General features: G+C 44.7%; 1 protein-coding gene across 1 annotated transcript; it reads left to right on the top strand.

The window, feature by feature from the left end:
* Nucleotides 1-143: 143 nt before the first annotated feature.
* On the top strand, nt 144-10927 carry GCNT2 (glucosaminyl (N-acetyl) transferase 2 (I blood group)). The gene is given in 7 exon segments (XM_066340902.1): nt 144-281; nt 9878-10235; nt 10238-10333; nt 10336-10359; nt 10362-10441; nt 10444-10566; nt 10568-10927. Coding segments are annotated over 7 exon segments (1179 nt in total).
* Nucleotides 10928-12889: the final 1962 nt, after the last annotated feature.

Genomic DNA, 12889 nt, shown 5'->3' with positions numbered 1-12889 from the left:
GGATTGAAGGGTCAAGGCCAATGGAATAAGGTTCAGCATGACCAGGTTCCAGGTCTTGCACTTTGGCCACAACAGCCCCATGCAGCTCTACAGGATGGGGGAACAGGTGGCTGGAAAGCTGCCCACTGGAAAAGGACCTGGGGATGCAGATCATGCTCATGCCTGAGCATGAGCCAGCGTGTGCCCGAGTGGCCAAGAAGGCCAAGGGCATCCTGGCCTGTATCAGGGACAGTGTGGCCAGCAGGACCAGGGCAGTGATTGTCCTGCAGGAGTCAGCACTGGTGAGGCCAGGCCTGGAATCTTGTGTTCAGTTCTGGGCCCCTCACCACAAGGAAGACACTGAGGGGATGGAGCTTGTCCAGAGAAGGGCAACGGAGATTAGAGGGTCACAGGAGGAGCAGTTGAGGGATCTGAGTAGGTTTAGCCTGGGGAAAAGGAGGCCCAGGGGTGCCTCTATCACTCTTTACGACTACCTGAAAGGAGTCTCAGGTGGGGGTTGACCTCTTCTCCCAGTTAACAAGTGACAGATCAAGAGGAAATTACCTTAACTAGGGTAGGTTCAGGCTCAACATCAGGAAGAATTTTTCCCCTGAAGAGGCGGCAAAGCACTGGAATAGGCTGCCCAGGGAAGTGGTGGAATCACCTCCCTAAAGTGTTCAAGAACTGACTGGATGTGGCACCTAGTGCTATGGTTTAGTTGATGTGGTGGTGTTTGGTCAAAGGTTGGACTCGATCTTGGAGGTCTTTTCCAACCTGTTCTTTGAATATATAATTCTATGGTAAGTAGTTGCATAAGAGGAGTCAAAAGGACTGTTCATTTTTTGCAAAAGCTGGGTAAAAGAGACAGCACAGAGGTTACTTTGCAAGGCAATGCAGCTTCTGCCCTGTATCATGAAGCAGGTCCTGCTGCCACAGCAGAGTTTATCACTGCAGATCAGAGGGTGCTGGTTGCTAACATCAAGGACACGCTTCTTGGGGACAGTATGGTGGCCTGCAACAGACTTGCCACAAAGAGCTGATAAACAACTGGGTGTCTATGCAACAGAAACCAGTGAAGAATATGTGATACTTAAGACCATGCAGCCAGCAGGAAGAGGACCACACTCCTGGTGCTCCCATGAAAGCTCCCAGAAGAAACTGAGAACAAGCAGAAGCTTCAGCTAGCTCCCCGGATGGCTTTGTAGTTTTCCATGTTGGTGTGGCAACAGTAGGGCTGGCTGGAGGAAAACAGAGTAAAACCCCACCTTTGCAAGAGAAAAGTAAAGCAGGGGGGCATCAACAGCCATGATGTGCTTTAAGACTCAATCAAATAGGATGTAAAACACTACAAATTTCATTCTGTACACATAGCAGCATCACTAGAGCTTAGTCCCTGAGCAGGCTGGATATTAAATTGATCAAACTGGTAATGAAAGTGGGAATTGTTCCATCTCAGCTGACACAAGGCAGGTGACCTTATTAAAAAATATGCCAGTGTATTTAATGGGGTAGGGCAGTTTCTTGGGGAATTCATGATTAATGTGGCTATAACTCTGGAGATCCCATAGCTAATGCCCCTGGAAAAAGTCTTACTTCCGCTATGAGATGGCCCAGCTGAAATGTTTAATGTGGCACTGTATGAATACAGGCACATAAATCCACCACTGTTTTCTGTCAGAGAAGCCAAGTTACCCCAGAAGTGCTGTATTGATTAGAGGACATGGTGGCCTCATGCTGGACACAGCAAGCTGGGTGTGTCAGAAACCTCAGAGGCTGCTGAGTGGTGCAGTGTATCTCTCTCTGGTCTGCTCAGGCTGACCAACTCGGACTCCTGCACTGTTTAGTCACAACAGAAGCCACCATTCAAGACAATGAGCTCATGTAATGTCCTGAGCAAGACCTGGCTTGGAGAAATCTCAGAATCTACTGACAACCAACGGCCTGGAGCTGGGCAGTGTTTGCAGCTGAGCTATGAGTGTGAAAAGGGTCAGAGAGTAAGAAAAGCAATTGTCTGTGCATCCCTGAGATGGAGCAGGAACTCAGGAGGGTCATAACATCCCAGACCAGTATTGTGTCCACAGCAGGTGCTGAGGCCTTTGGAAGAACAAAGGAGATGTGCAAGGAAATGCACCATTTCTCCTGGCACCCTTCCAGCCTACGACCATTTGTAGACCAGGATCTTCTGAGAAGGACATAACTGCTGTGTATACAAAAATGGTTCTCTGTCATGAACTTGCCCAGTGATGTAACAGAGCCCACAGAGATGGAATAAACAGGGGCTTAGAGATAAATCTGCCTGTTTTCTTCTGATTGATGTAAGTACAGGGAAAAGTGTACATTCTTTGCAAATAAAAAGTACTATAGCAAAACCTAAACCTAAAGAAAGGCTTGGGGTTCAGGCCAAGGAGCATTCTCAGTGTAAGCAGCATCCAAGAAGCTATAAGTAGTTCCCAAACAGAAATTGAGCTAAACTGGGAAAAAAGAAACAAACGCTTGCAGAATTTTGACTGCAGAATACAATAGTAATCGAAAGTAGAATTCACACATGCTGCAAAAAAAGGCTCCAAAAGCACCGTGAAATAACCTGTCTCAGGACAGAAAAGAGATGTTAGGATACCAGCTGCCAAGTGTGTAACTGGCAGTAAAGTGTGAAGGAAACTTCAGCCTGGGAGAAGCTGTGTAGCAGGAAAGGACCGGACAAGACAAGGCTGTCTGCAGGAGCTGAGGAATGCGATGTCGTGCAAGGCAGGAGATTTCCCGTAGTTTTCTGGCCTCTTTGTCCTTTTATAACTGTCTTGGCAACTTTCCAGTGACCCAATACGGGGAGACAAGATTGTCCCAGCTTCAGTAATGCCATCAGGGTCTGTCTTCCACCCCATGGGGAATGGTGATTGCAGCCACTCCCCTTCCCGTAAGACAGCCATAAAAGGTTTTTGTGTAAGCAGACAAACAAGGGACCAAAACATAAACATGAGCCTCCACCCAAAGCAAAAGCAAACAGAAAGGTGCTTGGCAATTTGAAACACTCAGGAGTGGAGTTCGAGGCTTTTGCTGAGCAGTTTTGGGTGTGCGTGGATCAGCGGCTCCAAAAGATAACACAGAAAAAGACGTGGAGATCATGTGAAATCTTGATAGAGCCTGAAGACGGGCTCCTTCTAAAAAGGGTGATACAGGCTTCCATATGTCTGTGGATGGCAAAGAATAAAAAACAAACAAACAAACAAACAAACAAACAACAACAAAAAAAATCCCCTGTCTTCACATTATTACTGTGGTAACTTTTAGTGCAAGTTTGGGATGACGTGCAGGGCTCAGCAGCACCAGCTGCTTTGCCCAGACTGTTGGCTATACACTGAGGAGACCCTGGCACACAGTAAAGTCTCCAAAGGGAAAACAAGGCAACAGAAGTTGAAAATCTTAGGCTAAATCTTAAGAGGAACTTTGGCTTACAAATAGTGACATTTCCTCTGGTTGAAGAAAATTGCAGTCGTGCGGCAGTGGCAGCTTCGTTCCCTGACAGTCAGTGTTTGTACTTCTGCTAGTGGCTTCTCATTACTGACAAAGAACCTGGCGGGCTCTAACAGTCAAGGTTGTCTAACATTGTCTCCCAAGCAGACTTACAGTGCAGTGTGGTGGGAATGCTTTCAATCCTAAAGCCCTTTGGGAGACTGCAGAGCCGCAAAACACAGGTGGCACCCCACAGATACTGGTGGTGAGGAGAGAAATCATTTTCTAAGGCAAGCCCTGGCTTGGTTCTATATAAACCTACTGAAAAATCTCTCCTAGGTAGGAAGACATTAAGGACAACAGATACCTATTACAGCCCTCTGAAAAAGAATCCTGATAATTCATTGCAGGAAAAAGAATTGGAACAGTCATCAAGATAATTTGTGTTATGATGAGAAGATTTCGCATGAGATGTGAAATACCTGTCAATAGGTAAACTGTTACAGACTTAGCATTTATTAAATTATTTTTTTTATGCTTAGGATGAATCATAAAATCTCACGAATGTCCTTTTATTCCTGAATGGCCCAGGACTATCCCGATTTAAACCAAACTGCAATGTTAATTGCAATTAGCAGAGATCATGAGCATATTTCTAAATGATGACAAACTCCACTTATCACCATTACTGAGTGTAACAGGATCCCCAGCTACAATCAAGTTATGGTAATGTAATATAGACCATCATAGGAAAGAAAACTGAAAAGACCTAGAAAATTACCCGGTCTGAACCAGTATGACCTGTAAAACTCCTGAAAAAGCTGCACCTAACTTGCGAATGAAAACCATCATCAGGAAAATTCCACCCTCTCCAGACAATCTAATCCACATTTAACTGTTTATCACTACAAAGCTTCCATTATGTCTGATCTTCACATCTTCTGATGCTATCTAAGATGATTAGTTCTTGTCCTATGCACAGAGAACAGAGAGAATCAGCTACTCCCTTCTCGTTTGAACCAGAATTTGCTTCTGGTTTACTTTTTTACATATTTGAAGACTTCCCGCTCATTTTTTTTTTCTTTAATGCCATAATAAACATATATATTTTTCAGTCATTCTTGACAGTAGGTGTTTTCTAGATCCCTATGAGTTCTCTGCTCATGTTGTACCTGGCAAGAAGTTATATTGTCAGAATAAAGAGCAGGATAATGCTACATGTTTAGTGGAGGATTAAAAATAATAACAGTGATCTGATCCATGTATCTGCTCTCTCTGACACCGCTAATCACCTGTACCAGCAGCCACGGCTGTGGTCAGACTTGCTTGGCAGAGCAGGTGACTCCCAACCTGCAAATGGAATTGCTTTACTCCTCCAGCTGCTGACACACCTGCAGCTGGGAGCAGACCCTTGGCCATGCAGACACCAGGCTGCAGGGACACTGCCCTGACCTGACACCTCTCTGGGGGTCCAACACAAACTGCCTCGCTTCGCACACCGAGGGGAACACCTTGGGTTCACGTTCATAAAGCTAGCAAGTGCCCAAATATTTGCAAAACCCATTGTAAGCTGCCTTTGGACACTCCTCCAGGGCAAACAGTGTATATTTGTACTTTACTGTACACTAGCGTGTATGTTAATCTGCATTGAGAAAACAGATCCCTCTGCCTATCCATGCCTCGCTACCCCAGTGTCAGCTATAACATCTAGTCATATTTACAGAAGAAAACCGGCTTCACCACCACAGCCTGCCTGTCCTCTATTAGGATGTGTTTAATTATGTCTTGCTTTCCCTGCGCAGGAGGATAAACGAGCAGGGAAGAGAATGCCGTGCTGCTGCTCCTGAGCAGCTGATGAGGAGTAGTTTGCACAGAGGTGAGAACATGTCCCTGCTGGAAATTAATTGGAGAAGAGAGCTGTCGAGTGCTCTGCTTTGGAGCAGTACTAAGTCTGACTGGCAAAATGTGCTCTGCTAAGAGGCTATAGACAGCTTACCTATTCCCAAAACCTTTGCACTACAAGTCTGCTGCAAAGGCAGACAAGCAGTGAAGCTCCTGCAGGGTAAGAGGCTCTGTGCCTGGAGCTCGAGAGCACAGTAAGACAAAGGCAGATGAGATGGTGCACTGTCTGGCCCCTGCTGTTTGTGCAGACAGATGTGCTCACTGGCTGCGTGCAATTAGATTACTCCATGGTTTTGCTGGACCATGTGAGCTGAGCTAGCATTTGCCTGGATGTGTCATTTCATCTCTCCTCCCGTCTGCTGCCTGTGCTGCTGCGCTGTGACTGTCCGGTGTCAGCGCCTCTGCCTGGAAACTCCTGCTCCAGGTAGGTTTGGATTTTCTTCTCTCTCAACAGTCACGCTGTTGAGAGAAGTGCAGGAATGGCAGGGACTGCTGTGAACAAGGAAAAAGGGAGGGCAGAGGAGAGAAAGGAATAAGTTTTGGCTGCTTTTGTGCTCAGAGTCTGCTTTCATTTCCCCCGTGTTCTACAGTGCATGTATTTGCCTTCCAGCTCAGACAGGGCGGGTGAGTAAAGCATGTTTGAGAGAAGACAGGGCTGCTCCAAGGGGAGAGTTTTAGAGAGACCATGCACATTGTAGGACAGCCCAAACCAACACAAGACCAAAGAGGTTTCATCTCATTCAGTTCAGAAGGGTGAGGGATGAAGGGATCCTTTACTTGGGCACAAAACAGTGATCCTGTGGCTACCTGAACTCCCTAACCAGAAAAGCCACACTGAGGAAGAATTGTTTGCTCCCTACAGGGTCACTGTGAATTTAACAGTGGTGCCAGTTCAAACTGACAGCTTTGCATGAGAGGACTAGGAAAAGGAATATCATGATACTGATGGTCTTAACAACAGAATAAAAAATGCCAAGTGATTCCAAATAAAAATGAAATGCATCACATTCATCACTACTGACTGAGACCAAACAGGAACTCAAACCCAATGTGCAAAACCTGTGCATCTTGCTTTTTAATTAGCTAACAAATTAACTGAAACCAATTACCTGTATTTATTAAGGCCAGGAACAGATTGCTGAGTTCTAACCCTATTCCTAAGATAATATCCTCATTGTCTGGAAAGGTCTATTCCCATTCGTCCACCTGGAAGACAATTTCAATCTCCAGTCCTACTGAGGAGTATGTTTCTACTACAGGAGCCACACCAAAAACTCCTCTCATGCTAAAATGAAAATTGCTTCAGTGCAGCTCCAGGGAACAATAGAAAGGAGTGGCACTGCAAATCTCAGTCAGCAGCAGTTTTAGTTCTGCCAGCACAGATCCCTTTTACACCGGCTATTTGTTAAATTGCATGGTAAATTCGATCATCTGATATCTTTTTGTCCCATATCTCTGTTCTTGCACCCAGAATATGCAGAGGTCCAATATAATATACAACAGAAGAAGCCAGGACCCACATAATGTTTCCTTACACCTTGCTGGTGATGGGTGCCATAAGATGGTTCAGATGTGCATCTAGATTTGGCTGCTCCTTGCACCTGAACTTTGGAGGAGTCTGTAAATCAACAACACCAATACCTGAAAAAGACTTTTTCCATTGAGATGGCTCATGTGACTTATACACTCCTTTTTTTTTTTTTTTTTTTTTTTGGTTTGTTTTGTTTTGTTTGTTTTGTTTTGTTTTTGTGTGTTTTGGGTTGTTTTTTTTTCTGGGATGGGGAGGGTTAGTTTGGTTTGTTGATTCTTGCCTATAATTCAAGTATGGGTCTATTTCACACAGAGCAGCAGAAGGCAGAACTAGTGCTAAAAAACAAACCCAAAAAAAGTCCCTGAAAACCCCAAAGGTTTTGACAGCATGATTTCCCACAGCAGTATGTTTTCAGGTATCTAAATATTAGCTGTGCCAGAGAATCAAGGCACTGGGATTAAGAAGTAGCACCAAACATGCTGCCTTCTTTCCCCCAAACCTATTGGTACCAAAGGATCAGATGAGTCTGGTTTTCTGCAGAGGTGTTTCAGCAATCAGTGTCTGTGCAAGGAAAAAAAAAAAAAAAAACAAAAAACAAACCAACAACAAAAGACACCAAGGAAAAATTAAATCTTGGATTGCACTCCTGTGAAGAGCAGACTCATTTTCTGCATGTAGCTTTACTTGTTTCATATGGACCATGCTAGTAGTGCAGGCTTCAACAACAAAGAATATCCTTACGTACATACATATATATAATGTATATATTTTGAGATCCTAGAGGCTTTCCCAGCTGTGTAGCTGATTACACTGTGCCTACTGCAGTTTTAAAAAATCTGACAGTTTCCAAGACATCTAAAAGCCCTGAAAGATCTCATCCTTCGTACTTCAGAGAAGCTACCTGTGCTAACTGCCCCCAGCTGAGACCCCTCTCAATGAAACTCTGACTCCTACAGGAATGCTGGCATCTTTCCCCCTGCTTTTCTCCTTCCACACCCTCCTAATTCCAGCTGGATGGAGGTCTCCTCTTAAGACTATGGCGGAAGGGGAGAAATGGTGTTGCAGCCAGCTGACCCAGTGAGGAGGTAGGAAGGCTGTGAACTCCACAGTCTGTGGAATGCACAGAGGAGAGCAAGAGGCTGCTGGTCTGATAGTCACCAGCTGTCATGGCAGTTTGCCTTTCTGAGGTGTCAGACAGAGGAGTGGTGTTTGTTCCTGGATATAATTCAGTGTAACAGTCGAATTAGGAATGAGTTTGAAGCAATTTGGGCAGGTCTGTGCTCCCTAGAACAGCATTCACCAGTGACTGAGCTGGGACATGTTTTCCCCTCATGGTGGTGTTTGCTGTGCATTTCTTTGCTAGACTTGGATAGTGGCCTCAGCTCAGGATCTGTGCATCTTTTAACAAGCTGTACTGCTGGCCTGCAGCAGCATCAGGTGAGCCTCTGTTACTTCCTGGGACTTTGCACACCTCCCTTCCAGCTCCTCAGTTCCACTGGAGCTGTTCTCCTGCTGAAAGCACTGGTGTCCACAAAGAACATTGCCCTGGACCTCCAGTGTGAGACAGCCATCCCCACCTGTCCCTGCTGACTGTCCAGTGAGGAGTCAGCTCAGGAGACTGGCAGCTGCTGGCTGTCTCCAGGTAAGCTTGACTGCCAGATCTGTCCTGCACTGCTGCCCTCTTGGGGGACATTCCATAAATCCTTACAAAGCTTCTCCAGGGCTCCTCTCCTCATTACATCTTGTGACTGTAGTTGATGGGCTGAAGCCATGCCAGCAGCCTGCAATCTGCTTGACCAGAGAATCCTGGAGACTGTTGGGGGCCAGGATGGGAGGGAAGTGCAGCTTCTGGGAGAGATCTGCCAGTGTCAGGGGGTGACTTGTCTGCAAGAGCTGGAAGGTGGGTGATGGTATTTCTCTCTCTGCAGCACAATGCACTGCCCACTCAGAACATTTACTGGCAAAATCTCAGAGCAACTGATTTTGCCTCAACATTGGAGCAAAAGAACGCGATGTTGAGAAAAGTTTGCACATCCCAAACATGGCAGGAGATCCACATGAACAGACTCACAGCTGGAACAAAGACACTTACCAGAGGATTTCACTTTAGTCAGAACTATGTCAAGCTCTCATTGCATAAGTATGTTATATCAGATGCATACACGGTTCTTAGAAATACAAATTGGAAAGCCTAGGGTTAGTTTAAATAGTTTAAATAGCAGGTTTTGCTAACCCAGTTAGTTAGGGTTCCTTGTGATGGGTGTAAGCCTGGAGCTCATCACAAGTCATCCATGACTCTTAGCAGAAACTCTTTGTCAGATTTCAAATTTGCAAATGAAAATATTGCTGAAAAAAATCTGATGGCTGTGACATAACTCTACACAGGGGCAAAAATTCTCTTGCTTCTTATATGTGAGTGTTGGTGGCCTTACATGAGAAACGAAGAATAGTGAAGACACAAATATAGAGATGGAAGATGGATGAATGGATGAGTAGTTCTTCTTCATCCTGTGTTCTTTGGCCGGAAAATGGTATGTATTTAAATGGATTTCTGATAATTGCCGTCTAGAAATCATATTTATCCAGAATATCAAGAGCAGAAAGGCCACAACAGCTTATATATATGCTTGATCTAGTAGTGTAATTGTCACTGAGGCATATTGAAGTAGTATTTATTTCATGTTACAAGTCTTTCATTACAAGTCTTTCACAATTCAGAAGCAGTGATGTCTGACACACTGGGGTGGTTAAAAAAATCCTGCAATTAAGAAAAAATAATTGTATGAGATAAATATGAGGTTTTCCTGTCATAGGATACATGCACAGAATTTTTTAACAGCTATATGATACATGCAGGGAGAGTGGGGAGGATGCAGTTAAGAACATACCCATAAATTGAATTTGGGGACGCTCTGAAATATGTGCCAGCTGCTCATTTCCAAGACAGTAATTATGCAACATGTCTGTTTAATCTTCAGGGTGCTGTGGAGCAGCTTCCATCAGCAAGTTGTTCTTTAGTTATGCTGCTTCCACATCAGCGATGACTGTGCAACTATTAATATTGAAAGTAAGGGCAGCAGCTGCACACTCTGCATCAGATGGATCCATGCAGGAAGCGAGCACAGCCATCAAAACAAGCTGTTGGTGGGGTCTCATACTGCATTTCAAGAGAGACTCTTTCTGAGGAGCAATGAATTCCTCCTCTGTGCAACACTCAGATATTGCCTTTTTGCTGTTCTGAGTCACAGTGTTTCACTTCCATTTGTTTTCTATGCTGTTCATTTGCAAGCACAAAAACCTCTTATGAGGCTGAACTTCTGAGTGAGCTTGATTTTAGCAGAAGCCTATAAAGCACTTATTGAAGACAAGGTGTCCTTCTGAAGGAAAATACCATTCAGAAACCTAACTGCACAGAGTAGGCCACACAGAACCACCACATCACCTGTGCCCTCACAGCTGAGGAGGTACCTGCACCCTCGCTTACATCGTGACAGTGCACAAGACTTTGAGACCCTCTAGCTTTTCTTTAGGGAGCTGCTCATGCTCCAGAATGTCTGCTGTGTTCACGTGGATGTCATTCGAGTGGCCATTTCCCTTCCAGCAGGCAGCATGGCTTTCTCATCACCTCCCTCGTTTCCTGGGCAAAAGGGGTGGTCTAGGGCAGCATCTCCCACCTGTGCACTGACCTGCACTGCACAAGACACCTGCTTGGCCTTGGCCGTGCTATCTACTCACACCTGTGGGCAGGACCTCTCCTTGAAGAACAGGGAGATCATCCAGCTGCTAAAGGGCCTTGGGGGCAAGAACATCACACCCAGGATGCTGCCACCTCCCCATGTCACCACCTGCACCAAATACGTGCACAGGGAGCAATTTTACTCCTCCTTTTCTTTATGCAGTGGACATTTGTGTGCAAGATGCCCCCAGCCACAAAACCTGACCATCTATTTTGGCTCTGCCTACATGGCCAACACCTGGCTCTTTGTGGGGTTTGTGCTGCAGGATCAGCATGTTCTCCATCTGCTGGCATGGTCCAAAGACACCAACAGCCCTGAGGGGCACTCCTGAGTGTGCCTGCAGGATCCCAGGTGAGCATGCTTTCACTTGTTTTTTTTTTCTGTAGATAAACACGCTCGTGCTTGTTTCACACATGGACAAGGCTGGGAGGGTCTTATTGCAAGAGTATGCAGTGATAGGACAGGGGAAATGGCCTTAAATTAAAAAAGAGTAGGTTTTGATTACATATAAGGAAGAAATTCTTTGCTGTGGTGATGGCGTGGCAAAGGAACAGGCTGTCCAGAGAAGTGGTGAATGACCCATCCCTGGAAGTCTTTAAGGCCAGGTTAGATGGGGCTTTGAGGAACCTGGTCTTGTGGAAAATGTCCCTGCCCACAGAAAGGGGTTTGGAACTACAAAATCTTCAAGATCTTTTTTCAACCCAAACCATTTTATGATTCTATTTCATAGGTGCAGATGCACACACACAGGCAGAAGCATAATCTGAAGTTAATTTTGGCAAAAACTAGATGAAAAAATTTAATTGTTATATAAAGCTGATCTATCAAATAATCTTACTGCCCTTTCTGAGCGTTGAGGGAGAGGTGTCTATACTGTCCAGAATGTGCATTACCGTTCCATGTCTGAGCAGAAAGATGCCTGGGGATCTAAGTTCAAACAGAAATCCTTGGACATTTCAGCTAATTCACCTGTAAAATCTGAGATGATGAAAAGAGAAGTAATAAAGATTAAACTATGCAATCTATACAAGCATTGTAGTAAAGAAATTTTATACAAGATGTTAATTTTGGTGTGGGAAATTTTATTTTTCAGCAAATTGAAGTCAATTACTCCCAGAAAATCCTGAATTCAGGCTGGAGTAGACTTCTAGTCTTCACATGCTTTTCTATGGGACCACACACAGCAGCTCTCCCATAGCAATTGGAAAAACCCACGTTACTCATAACTACTGCCTAAACTCCATTGTACAAGGTCAAGAATTTACGCAGAGAAGCAGAATAGGAACCAGTATTTTCATCTTTACTGTGTGTATTTACTATTACTTTCACCTTGTTCACATGACTGGGAAAGGGTTGGAAGATGAACAGAATTTCACCCTCACACATGTTGCTTTTGGAAGCACCTGGGAGGACTCCACTGCTCCCCACTGCCAAGACCTTCCAGCAGCCCAAAGCAGGGATATCAGCCTAAAGCAGGGATATGAGGAATGGAAGCACAGGTAAATTTTTTCTCCTCTCTTTTTCTTTCTTTCCACCTTCTCCCTACTGTAACTTGAAAAATAAACATAGGGAACAGTAACAGAAGCAGAGCATGTTTACTTTAACTTTCAAATTATCACAGAATTTTATGAGCATAGTGCTTGCTCTTCTGATAATTGTATTTTACAACTGGCCTGCACAAGAAGCACAAGTGATTACTGATCAAGATACTTACAGTATAATTATGAGCATGTATTATTTGTAGCTAGATCACTTTTCCAGGAAGCTGGTTGCTGTGATCTTATTACAGTCCATTGCCTCCGAAGCCATAAACCTGGGAGCAGATATGGTGTTCTCCACAGTTAGAAAGCTTTAGGTGGTTGATGTTTGTTGTACTGCACTGTGTAGCTCACATAGCCTGCATATTTCATTGTGATTTCCGTTATAACCACTGTATGCTTTCCAGTATAACATTTTTTGTGGTTGTTCTTTTTGCATCTGAAAGGTGCAACATTTCCACAGCTCATATGTTTTTTCTCCTCTTCCTTTTTTCCCTTGCCATCACGTTAGATTGCCTGTCCAAAAGTGGCTCTGAGGCTCTGACAGATGTGCTCAGAGGCTGTGGTTCCACAGGATTTTGAAACCAAATTTACGAGGATAACACTCAGTCACAGACTCACCTGGATGTATCCAAGTCAGATCCAAGAGTGCTGGGCAACTCTGGGTGGGAAGTCATCCCTCTCAGTGTCTGGGATGCTAGCCTGGGACTCAGTTCCAGGCTCTAACAAAAAACTCCTGTCCAAGTTTGACCAAG

This window comes from Sylvia atricapilla, chromosome 1 (genome assembly GCF_009819655.1).
Source record: "Sylvia atricapilla isolate bSylAtr1 chromosome 1, bSylAtr1.pri, whole genome shotgun sequence".
Taxonomy (NCBI): domain Eukaryota; kingdom Metazoa; phylum Chordata; class Aves; order Passeriformes; family Sylviidae; genus Sylvia; species Sylvia atricapilla.
The sequence above is the reverse complement of the archived record's forward strand: the minus strand, read 5'-3'. Positions and strand labels throughout refer to the sequence as shown.